This window comes from Mirounga leonina, unplaced genomic scaffold, assembly GCF_011800145.1.
Source record: "Mirounga leonina isolate KUSES-001 unplaced genomic scaffold, KU_Mleo_1.0 Mir_129, whole genome shotgun sequence".
Taxonomy (NCBI): Eukaryota; Metazoa; Chordata; class Mammalia; order Carnivora; family Phocidae; genus Mirounga; species Mirounga leonina.
The window spans coordinates 80,488,657-80,500,696 of NW_023270323.1; the positions used below are offsets into that span (position 1 = coordinate 80,488,657).

Here is a 12,040-nt window from a genome sequence, read left to right on the forward strand (position 1 = left end):
ATATTATACTTCAATTTTTAAAATCTGAGTGCATTACTAAGATCCAAATTCAAGCACATCTATAAATCCAAGCATGGTAAGTGGGAGAAAAAGGTTTACATACACAAAAATAAAGAAGGAAATAAAATTTGGCATGAGGATGGGGGTAAGGTGAGGGAGTTGCATCTCACAGGAAAAAAAAAAAAGAAAAACCTGCTTCACAAGACCCCCATGCTCAGCCAGCTCCATGCCAGAAGCCACCCCTTCTTCAGGTCCCTAGTTCTTCCCCAACAAGGACGCCTAAACCCCCAAAGTATGCCCATTACTCACCATGTTACTCCCACCATGGAGCTGCTGCATGCCAAGTGTACAGGAATCATAAATGGACCCAAAGTTCTACTTGGAGCCAGATCTCAGTACTGCCTGGAGTCCTACCTCACACATCCCTGGTGAATTCTCTGTCTCTCATAGCACTGAACACAACTGGCACACAGATCTGGGCTTCTACACACCACTGTCTTTTTTTTTTTTTTAAGATTTTATTTATTTAATTGACAGAGAGAGCAAGAGAGCACAAGCAGGGGGAGCAGTAGAAGGAGAGGGAGAAGCAGGCTCTCCACTGAGCAGGCCCCTGGGATCATGACCTGAGCTGAAGGCAGACACTTAACCATCTGAGCCACCCAGGCGCCCCTACACCACTGTCTTCTAAAAAGACCCAAGTTTTCTTCAAGAAACTGGCTGATTCCATGACTAGGGCAAACAAAGTATAAAATGAGCATGGAACATCTTATTGGGCCACATGTAAGAAGTGCTCAAAGGCTGACTGAGACATGTCAAAAGGACACTGCTGAAAGGGACTTAATGGGACTCCTGCTGGTTAAATTTGGGGCAATTTGAGCATTAGAAAGAGTAAGGACTGGGGCACCTGGGTGGCTCAGTAGGTTAAGCACCTGCCTTCGGCTCGGATCATGATCCTGGAGTCCTGGGATTGAGTCCTGCATCAGGCTCCCTGCTCAGCGGGGAGTCTGTTTCTCCCTTTGCCCCTCCCCTCACTCGTGCTCCCTCTCTCTCTCTCTCATAAATAAATGAAATCTAAAAAAAAAAAAAAAAAGAAATCTAAAGAAAGAAAGAAAGGAAAGAAGGGAGGGAGGGAGGGAGTGGGGGGGAGGGAGGAAAAGGACTGGGGGAAGGGGGTAACTGGGTGATGGGCATTAAGGAAGGCGCTTGATGTAATGAGCACTGAGTGTTATATGCAACTGATGAATCACTAAATTCTACCTCTGAAACTAATAATATATTACCATATTAATTAAATTGAATTTAAATAAAAAAATTTTTTAAAGAGTAAGGACTATACTATATAAGTAAATTTTTAAGAGGAAGCTCATTTTCACAGAAAAATGCCAGTTAATTAAACACAGAAAGCATGATAAAAATGGACAGTTACCATTTTATAAGCCACTGGAGCATAAAGGAGTGCTAAGACCATGAGGAAAGACTGGCAGGGGAAACTAATCTCCAAACATGGCCACAGATCACTCACTAATGACAACAAAAAAAAAGGACTGTATTTTCCACTGGAGAGTTTTGTTGGCCACCACCTACTGGGAAGTGGGACAGCTGACACCAAGAGCTCCTGATAAAATTCAACTGAGACATGTGTCCTTCTGTCATCCCCCTATCCCCCATTCTCACAGTTTCCTCTGACCCCTTTTCTTTTCAAAGGTCACGTGAATGTCCTATCAGCTGGAGGGTGTTCACCCTGGTTCCCTTCCTTTTGAACTACTTATCAAATGCACATTACCAGTCTTCTGAAGTTGATTTGCTTGTGATTACAAGTGCTCCCTCCCCTACATCCCCAAACAGTGCCTACAGAAACACACTGCAAGAAGGCAGGTATTCAGTGAAGGGCCAAGCTCAAGCCCCTTCCCTCAAGAACACCTACATGGTACACCTGGCTGGTCTTATGGACCCGAGTCTGATCACAAGAGACTAGAGCAGTGAGTGCTGGGGGCAGGGAGTGCCGGTCTAGACTGCAGGAGCCTAAAGAGATAGGACAGTGAACAGCTAACTGCAATGCAAGCACCCTTTTCAATCCAGAGTGAAGAAAAAACAGGCACAGGGAAAACACTGAAGATTGCTGGGGAAGTCTAAGCAAGGGTCCTGAGGATGGGGCAGTGTCACTGATGCACTATATTTCCTTACATGTGTCTGGGTGTTGAGTTGGGCAGGAAGCTGTCCTGGTTCTCAGAAGATCCCTGCTGACCCACCTAGGGGCGAGGCACCATGAGGCCTACAGCCTCCATTCACATGGGTCGGCAAAGGAGTGTTCATACTCAGAAAGAGATGGAGCAGGCTAAAGTTTGCAAATACAGGTGAGGGTTCATGGGTGTCCACTGTACTGTTCCACTGTGAACCATGGGCTTGGACGGTTTTTAAATAAAAAACAAACAAGCAAACAATAAATAAAAGCTTTCACAAAGCAAACAAACAAGCAACAAGGCGGAACTCAAGTGTGAACCCTTGGCACTGCTGGGAAAGCTGGGGCATGTCTGGCGACATAAAGGCACTAAGAATGGGTACAAAATTATCTAAATTAAATGATCCAACACTGGGATCCTGCCGGGGAAATAAATGGTCAAACTGGAATGCTTTCAGGAAAGAGCCCTAGAGGTGACCAGGGGAAAGGGGATAGATACGATAAAAATTCAGGGTTTAAAAGTAAAAAGAGGACAGTAACATGTGCTAACATCTGAATGCTCACTACTCACCATGCAAAGACCTTTCCAAACAAGTGTTATTATCATTACCCTCCTTTTTCATATGTAGGGAAACTGGGGCTTAAGGAAATTAAGCAGTTCATTACTAGACCAACCAGTTGAGTTAGACCCTGGCAAGCTGACTCCAGAGCCCATGCCTCCACTGGGAGCATAATGCTCTGCTCCAATGTTGTAAGCAAGAGTAAGGGCCAGAGAATAGAGGAGGAGGAAGTGAGAGATAATAAAAATGGTGCTGTGAGTGAATGTCATTCAGACAGGGTGTTGTAGACTACAGGAATTATTTTCCTCTAAATCAGGGGAAAGATGTAATGAAATTAAGATTAATTAATCCCAGGAGCCGGAACCAAGAGACATTCAAAAGACCCCTTCAATCACATAGGTCTGAGATGCCGGGAGCTTCATATAAACAAAGTCGAAACCCCCAGACATTAAAAAGGAATTGCTTGTGATGTGCTAGGCAGACCAGTGGTGTGAAGTCATAAAGCCCACCGTGACTTCTACTTCGCTTTGCTGCGTGGTTTTAGAGAGCTGGGAAGGAACCAGCAACACCTCAGGCGCACACCTGTGTGCCTGCCCAGCCTCTGTCTCAACTGATAGTTTTTTTCATACTCTACCAAGTCTAGATGCCTCTGGGGTACATCCTGGGGTCCCTGAAGCCTCATGGAAGGGACTCCCCAATTCTGGCAAGCTGAGGATGCCAAAGGTCCTCCATGGAGTCAGAGCTGAAGCCAGCCCAAAGGTTCTTCTCTGGCCACTACAAGTCCTAAGCAGATGTGCTTTCCTGAGCCTCAAAGCAAAGTCCAACCAGCCCCCGGGGGGAAGAAGGCTAGACAGGACTCAGAGGCACTCAGGACTCGAGCATGGTCCTCTCTGTTCTGAACCCACCCCCTCTCATGTCTGTTTGCCAGGTAGGCACCCCCGTATACCCCATCCCCAGCAGCCATCTGCTTCACACAGCAAGCCAACAGCATCCCAACTCGTAGTGGGAGCAGCAATGCCACTCCTGTGAGAGCTCAGGCCTCCAGCCAAAGAACAGGAGGGGACATGTACTCACGTACCACGAAGAAGCCATATAAGGCTGACTGATCAGCAGTACCAAGAGGCCAAGAAGCCCGCCTGGCCCAGCCCACAGCTCGTCACCCACAATTCTGAAGGGTGCACAGGTCAGTTGGGCACTACCCTGGCTCAGCTCCAACACTGTGCTCACCATTTATCACCTTCCTCAAACTAAATTCAAACTTTACTCTGGAAGAACTTTCTAGAAGAATCTCAAACCACGTGAACTCATTTTTCCCTCCAAAAACACACGAGCTTTTATGTTTTGTGAGCTCCCCAATTAATACTTAAATTTGCATCTGCTCTAATCTGTATCATAACATATTATATCCCTAATGTGTTCTTCAATTGCTCCATAGACCAATTTATATTCCCAAGTTTCATGATGCCAAAGAAGATCATTTCTAGTTTTTTCCTTCTTCCCACAGGCCTAAAAAATAAACTGGGACATTTTTATAACCCAAACTTAGTATAAAATATAATTTCTGAAAATCATGCTGAAATAAGCAATCACTGTTTATCTAAGCAATAAATTATCATAAAACCTAAAAAGCAATATAAAGCCAAGACTACTTCTCTATTAATTCAAGCAGATAAAGTACATATCTGAGTTGGATATAAAAAGAAATGGCAGTGTGTTACATCTGAACCAATCATTAACTTTAAAGTTGCAAAAATGAACCACCCACTGTAAATTCAACAACAAAAAAACAAAATCCAATTCACATATGGGCAAAGGACTAGATAGACATTTCTTCAGAGACATACAAATGGCCAATAAGCACAAGAAAAGATGCTCAGCATCACTAATCCTTAGGGAATTGCAAACCAAACTACAAAAAGTAGACAGACTATAGAACAGTGGGTGCCAGGTGCTGGGAGGAGCGGGAACGGGGAGTTATTCCTGAATGGACACCGAGGTTCAGATTCACAAGATGAGTGAGTCGTGGGATGGATGGTGGTGATGACCACTCAGCAATGTGAATGTGTTTAATACCACTGAGCTGTGCACTTAAAAATGGTCAAGACGGTAGAGTTTATGTTATGTGTATTTTAGCACAATTTTTTTAAATAAAAAAGAACCATAGTAGGGCTATGGAAGAGTAAGAAAAAAGTTTGGACATTAGAAAGATTAAGTGCAGAAAGAGAAAGATGAAACAACAGTGCAAAAACACAATACCTTTAAGTTTGGTATAGTTGTGAAGGAGTGGATCAGCAGAAACCATGCATGGCCACCAAGGGTAACCGGACACTTTGGACCACACCAAATCACCGACATTATATTTCAACAGGTGGTCTTTGTCTCTGCCAGTATTTGGACAGGACTCTTTCTTAGCTGTAATCTGAAAATGAACAACAAAAGACATACTAACACATCCAATAAGTACCCCTAAATCCAGCCTTCTATCCAAAGATTAATCAGGCTAGAGGTTTAAAACACACACACAGGGGCGCCTGGGTGGCTCAGTTGGTTAAGTGACTGCCTTCGGCTCAGGTCATGATCCTGGAGTCCCGGGATCGAGTCCCGCATCGGGCTCCCTGCTCAGCAGGGGGTCTGCTTCTCCCTCTGCCCTCTTCCCTCTCGTGCTCTCTGTCTCTCATTCTCTCTCTCTCAAATAAATAAAAGCTTAAAAAAAAAAATTTAAAAAAAATAAAAAATAAAATAAAACACACACACACCCTAAAAAAAGAGCATGCCTGGGGCGCCTGGGTGGCTCAGTTGATTAAGCATATGCCTTTAGCTCAGGTCATGATCTCAAGAGTCCTGGGCTCTGCTCAGCGGGGAGTCTGCTTCTCCCTCTCCCTCTGCCCCTTCCCCCCAACTTGTGCTCTCAGTCTCTTTCTCTCAAATAAATAAAATCTTAAAAAAAAAAAAAAAGGAGCATGCTTCCCCTGCTATCACTTCATCAAAATTGTCCCTTGCCCTAGCTAAAGAATCAGCACAGTGCCTGGCACACACAGCAGGTACTCAACATTATGAAGAGCCCTACATAAATCTACTTCCATGGCCTGGTTGATGGTCTTTTTTTTTTAAGATTTTATTTATTTATTTTACAGAGAGAGACACAGCAAGAGAGGGAACACAAGCAGGGGGAGTGGGAGAGGGAGAAGCAGGCTTCCCACAGAGCAGGAAGCCCGATGCAGGGCTTGATCCCAGGACCTTGGGATCATGACCTGAGCTGAAGGCAGTCGCTTAATGACTGAGCCACCCAGGCACCCCTGGTTGATGGTCTTTAATGGTGCTTTATTCACCTGGCCAAGGAAAATGTTCATGGATCAAATCCATATCCTGACCCTCCCGCTCCCGAGCCACGTGTTTGTCAGTCCTCTGGAGCATGTGCATCACCCAGCAGGAAAGGACCCAGAGTGGCAAGGACATCAGGAGGGCTTGGCAGCAAGTCTCAGCTCCATTTGTGATCTGAGTCCTGGGGCTCTAAGCCTCAGTTTCTCCACCTCAGAACACAGGTCACTTAGGAAGCTGGAGACCTGACCAGGGCCACTGACACCCCACACACAGTCAGTTTGACTCCTGCACTCCTCGTGAGTGTGAGTAAATTCCTGAGCTTTCCCATAAGAGCTCTACATACTTGGGCAAGTTGCTGAACTTGTTGGGCTTCAGTTTCCTTGTCTGTAAACCAAGGACAGCAGCTTTGAAATCTCACCAGCTGTTAAAAAGATCAGTGTGCATGGTCGGAAGGGCCCAGAGCTGCCACATACACACTTTCAAAAAAATGCCAGCTGGCTCCCCCACAGCAAGCGCCCAGCTTTACATTCCTGTGTCATCTAAGCAACACGGCGGCCCCAGGAGGATGAGTACCACCGCCCCCACGCTGAAGAGGGAGAGTCAAAATTCAGATATTTTACCCATGTTTTCACAAAACAAGCAGCAGAAATGGAATCACTTGCACCGGCCTCTTCCCCAATGAAAGAGTGAGGTCCCCCACAACCATGGGCACTTCAAAAAACCCCTGTAGCAGCCCAGCTCACTAAACTGATCTTTTAAAAAATTCACAGTCGTAGGGGTGGCTGGGCGGCTCAGCTGGTGAAGCATCTGCCTTCGGCTTAGGTCATGGTCCCAGGGTCCTGGGATGGAGTCCGGCATCGGGCTCCCTGCTCGGTGGGGAGCCTGCTTCTCTTTCTCCCTCTGCCTCTGCTGCTGCTCTGCCTACTTGTGCTCTCTCTCTCTCTCCCTCTCTCTTACTCTGTCAAATAAATAAATATTTTAAAAATAAAATTTAAAGGGCGCCTGGGTGGCTCAGTCGGTTAAGACCTGCCTTCAGCTCAGGTCATGATCCTGGAGTCCCGGGATCGAGTCCCGCATCGGGCTCCCTGCTCGGCGGGGGGTCTGCTTCTCCCTCTGACCCTCCTTCCTCCCTCTCATGCTCTCTGTCTCTCATTCTCTCTGTCTCAAATAAATAAATAAAATCTTAGAGAAAAAAAAAATCTCATTCAAGTACTTTTTTTAAACCTAACACATTGGCAGAACTTAGAGTTGGATAACACCAGTGTTGGTAAAGGTGTTCACAAATGCATAGAAAATGATGTAAGAGAAATTTATTTTAAACTATTAGAGGAGATTCGAAGTGAGGATGAGCAGTGTTGCAGGCATGAAAGTGAGCTTTTAGGGTGCCTGGGTGGCTCAGTTGGTTAAGCGACTGCCTTCGGCTCAGGTCATGATCCTGGAGTCCCTGGATCAAGTCCCGCATCGGGCTCCCTGCTCGGCAGAGAGTCTGCTTCTCCCTCTGACCCTCCTCCCTCTCATGCTCTCTTTCATTCTCTCTCTCGCAAATAAATAAATAAAATCTTTAAAAATAAATAAATAAATAAAATAAAATTTAAAAATAAAAAATTCACTCTTGTAATTATATTAGCAAAAGCTAAACAGCTCCTGAGCACTTAAAACACTTTTTTTAAACCCTTAAAAAATCTTTATTTTAATGATTTCAAGGAAACTGTGGCCATTTCCCCTCTTATCTGTGGAAATTGTAAATAAAATTCCTCAACAGTAATTTTAAACTAAATATTCCAACCTTGGTGATGATTAAATATTCCAACCCAAACTGGTTTCAGGTTCCCTTTGTCCACCCCTGTAAGTGAGCCTGGAGCTTCAACTAAATACCAATGGGCACCAGGCACCTTCCAGATTCTGTTCATACAGACTATATATAGACTGTCAGCCCCTGGCACCCTCCCTACCTCCTTCTGCCAAGGCCAAAGCTGCCCGGCTCTTTTCTATGGCTAATACTCATTTAAGTAGTGGGCCATCCTGAGTGCCACTTTAAGACACAGGGACACTGGGGCACCTGGGTGGCTCAGTCGTTAAGCGTCTGCCTTAGGCTCAGGTCATGATCCCAGGGTCCTGGGATCGAGCCCCGCATCGGGCTCCCTGCTCGGCGGGAAGCCTGCTTCTCCCTCTCCCATTCCCCCTACTTGTGTTCCCTCTCTCACTGCCTCTCTCTCTCTCTCTCTGTCAAATAAATAAATAAAATCTTAAAAAAAAAGACACAGGAACATAAACCACTACATTCCTTCATTATAAGTTAGAGGTTTCCACCCAGTGCTAGATGACTGAACACTTGCTCAAATGTGTTCAAGTGCTGGGCTCTGCACTAGGAACCAAGAGTGTGAAGGTGTAAGACACAGCCCCAGCCATCAAGGGGGCAGACCACGTGCTGGACCACCTGGTAGAGGAGACAAGTGGACAGTGAACCAAGTGGAAGGACAAGAGCACTTGCACAACACAGCTCTGCTTCCCACTCCTCAGACGGTATAAACTGAAGAAGCCCCATGCTAGATCCCAACACACCTCCATAATTAGGCTAAAGAATGTCTCCGGAGAGAAGATCCATGAAAACAGCACAGCCTAAAGGTCAAGGGCTCTGGAACTGGCCAGACGGGGGTTTGGAAACTGGTCTTACCTCTCTTTAGCCATTTTAATCTTGAACACTTAGTTAATCTCTCCAGGCCTCACAACTGGCTCAACCGGCTGCCGTGAGGCTTGAGGGAGGCAATGCCAGGGTTTCCTGAAGTGGGGCCCCAGGCACAGCCCAGGCCCCACGGTCGGCCGTGTGCACACAGGGAGAGTTGGAGAGCAGACGCACGGTGGCCTCTCCTCCCCTCCACCCCACCCTGCACGCAGAGGCACCCTCGCGTGGTTTAGTTCACGGTAACCAGCTGCTGCACTCGACCCTACCCTGGCCACAACTCCTCACAGGTACCTTTTTATCTGAGGGACTTGAGATCTTGGACACCAGTGGGGCTTCAACAAGACCCTGCTCCAGGAAGGAGTCATATTTTATGCTTCTCTTCCTGCTCCTTCTTGCCTTATTTTCTGGTCTTTGTCCATTTTCTTCTGACTGGGACACAGCAGCAGCACCGTCACCACAAATTGAAGATTCAAAGAGAGGTTTCCCATTCATGTATGTTTTGGTGATCTTCAGCTTAATTTCCGGAGAGCCATTTTTGATAGGGGTGGTGTTAGGCGGTGTCCCAAGTCCTTTCCCTTCCTGGGACTCAAAACGTAATTTGGCATCATGAGCACCAGGTTCTCCATTAAATACACGGGAAGTTAGGTCTTTCAGCTTCTCAGATGGAATAAAGGGAAGGGCATCATGGCCATTAAATTTTTGCATGACCCCCTCCTGCAGACTGGTAGAGAGGTGGGCTTTGCTGAGGAATACAGAACATTCACGATTCACTTCACAGTTCTGAGTCTTTCCATTTGTATTGCCAAGGATTTCTGGTGCCTGCTTCATCTTTATGTACTTTACAACTTTCTGAACAGAAAGAGGACTTTTTTGATGCTAAATTCCATTCAGCCCAGCTGCTTCCGTTCTTAGAACACTACAGTATTAGAAAAACAAAAATAAAAAGAAACATTATGTTTAAAACCTAACACAAGTATGCCAACACCTCTACACCTTTGTGTGGTTATTTGTTTTGAGGCATTTATGATACTTCCATCATAAACAAGAGAGAGTTCTAATGCCATAAAAATGAGACAGAATCACAAAATGATAAAGCTGAAAGGAAAGGAACAGGGACAATTTTTAAGGGGGGGGGGACACAAAAGTCAGGCACGGAGACACAAGTCGTGCCACCACCAACAACCAGCAATGTGGCTGTGGACACTTGCTTCAGTTGGCTCAGTCACTGTTCAATGGGGAGCTCACCATTAGTACGTGTGCCTGAGGCAGCTCACACAAAGACAGGCCTTTGGGGGCGCCTGGGTGGCTCAGATGGTTAAGCGTCTGCCTTCAGCTCAGGTCGTGGTCCCAGGGTCCTGGGATTGAGCCCCACATCGGGCTCCCTGCTCAGCGGGGTGCCTGCTTCTCCCTCTCCCCCGGCTTGTGCTCTCTCTCGCTCACTCACTCTCTCTCAAATAAATAAAATCATTAAAAAAAAAAAACAAAGACAGGCCTTTGTAAAAGGACAAGAGGGAAGAGCTCAAAACCAAAGTTCCCCTGGTCGCAGCTGAGGAGGACTCCCAGGCAGAGGTTCATCAACATGCCCAAAGTTACTAATCAGCACAGTTGAAAACCAGATCTCCCAAAGCCTAGCACACCATTAGTTCCAGATTGATGGTGGGGGGAGTTACAAGTGAGAAAACAACCCGAGTCAGTTCTGGTTCATGCTCAGGCTAACCTCTGTCATCCACCCCCCTCCTTGCCCCGGCCCAAATTAAATGCTTAAGACAAGAAGGGCTGTAGTAACCGCAAATTTTATTTAGCTACCTCCTGAAGATTAACTAGCAAGGTCAACACTGCTGAGCCTTAACATGTAGTACTTGCAATGTGCCTGCTGGCCACTTGAGGCCCAAGGGCAGAGGGGGGCAGTTTTAGGAAGACCTCAGGCTACATGGGATGATCAGGGGCTTTACTGCATAGCTATAGTCCCCACCTGGGGACACCCAGTGAAGGAACCAAAACCCAAAAGTCAGCTAGGAACAAGCTAGGAACAGGCAGACACCCATTCCACTCCAGCTGGGAAGACATTCACCCAGCCTGCACTATGACGGCCACCAAGAAGGCAGCCCCAGCAGCATCGGACACCAGCGAGAAGCTGAGAGTACAGAGCAGAGAGGTCCGCACACATACAGGAGTAGTTCTCAGCTGAGGAAGATTTTGCTCCCCAGGGACACAGCACTGTCTGGAAACATTTTTTGATTGTTACCACTGGGGAGCTGCTACTAACATCTACTGCGGAGGGTCAAGAAGCTTGTTCAATACCCTCTACACACAGGACAGCCCCCCCAACAAGAGTTATCTGGCTGAAAATGCCAATAGTGCGGAGGTGGAGAAATCTCAAGTGCAGCAATGAGGGACTGACTGTGGCAGCTGCGGCTTCCACATGGACCTCACTGGAGAGACAGGAAGAAAGAGCAAACTCAACAACCCAAGTTCCAGTTTAGCTTCATGCGCACTAAATGGCCTTCTAGCACCAGAATATGTAGAAGAGCACGTGGTTTCACTCACACAATATTTTTTTTAAGGTAAATTTTTCCAGGGGCGCCTGGGTGGCTCAGTCTTTAAGCGTCTGCCTTCGGCTCAGGTCATGATCCCAGGGTCCTGGGATCGAGTCCCACATCGGGCTCCCTGCTCGGCGGGAAGCCTGCTTCTCCCCCTCCCACTCTCCCTGCTTGTGTTCCCTCTCTCGCTCTGCCTCTCTCTGTCAAATAAAATAAAATAAAAGGTAAATTGTTCCAACTCATGTCAGATTAACTGGGCAAAAATATAAAAAACTACTTGAAGACACAAAGAGAGACCAAAAGCAGGAAGAAAATAAACTGGAGTCAGCTCCTTAAAGAAAGGAGCAGTACCGGGAGAACATCTCGGCTTTCAGTTTTGTGCTTAAGGAGAGTTTGAGGCAATGGGAATAGCTGTACAAGAAGTAAAACTTCTAGGGACCCCTGGGTGGCTCAGTCGGCTCCGGTCATGATCCCAGGGTTCTGGGATGGAGCCCCACGTCAGGCTCCTTACTCAGCTGGGAGCCCGTTTCTTGCTCCTTCTATTCCCTGCTCATGCTCTCTCTCTCTCTCACTTTCTATCTCAAGTAAATAAATAAAATCTTTAACAATAAAAAAAAGAAGTAAAACTTTCAACAGAAGAGAGCCATGGAAGAGGAGCCCCAAATTCTGCATATAAACCATGCCCAAATTCCAGGCTGACATATATATATAGGGACAGAGTCCATGTAGCCCAGTTTATAAAATAACTAAAACAAGA

At 46.4% G+C, this 12,040-nt stretch overlaps 1 protein-coding gene across 1 annotated transcript in view; it reads right to left on the reverse strand.

The window, feature by feature from the left end:
• Positions 1-9,630, reverse strand: part of NSD2 (nuclear receptor binding SET domain protein 2) — a 62,514-nt gene extending 52,884 nt beyond the window's left edge. The window contains 3 exon segments of the mRNA XM_035005460.1: positions 4,996-5,158; positions 9,035-9,612; positions 9,615-9,630. Of these exon segments, the coding sequence (XP_034861351.1) occupies positions 4,996-5,158; positions 9,035-9,612; positions 9,615-9,630 (757 nt within the window).
• Positions 9,631-12,040: the final 2,410 nt, after the last annotated feature.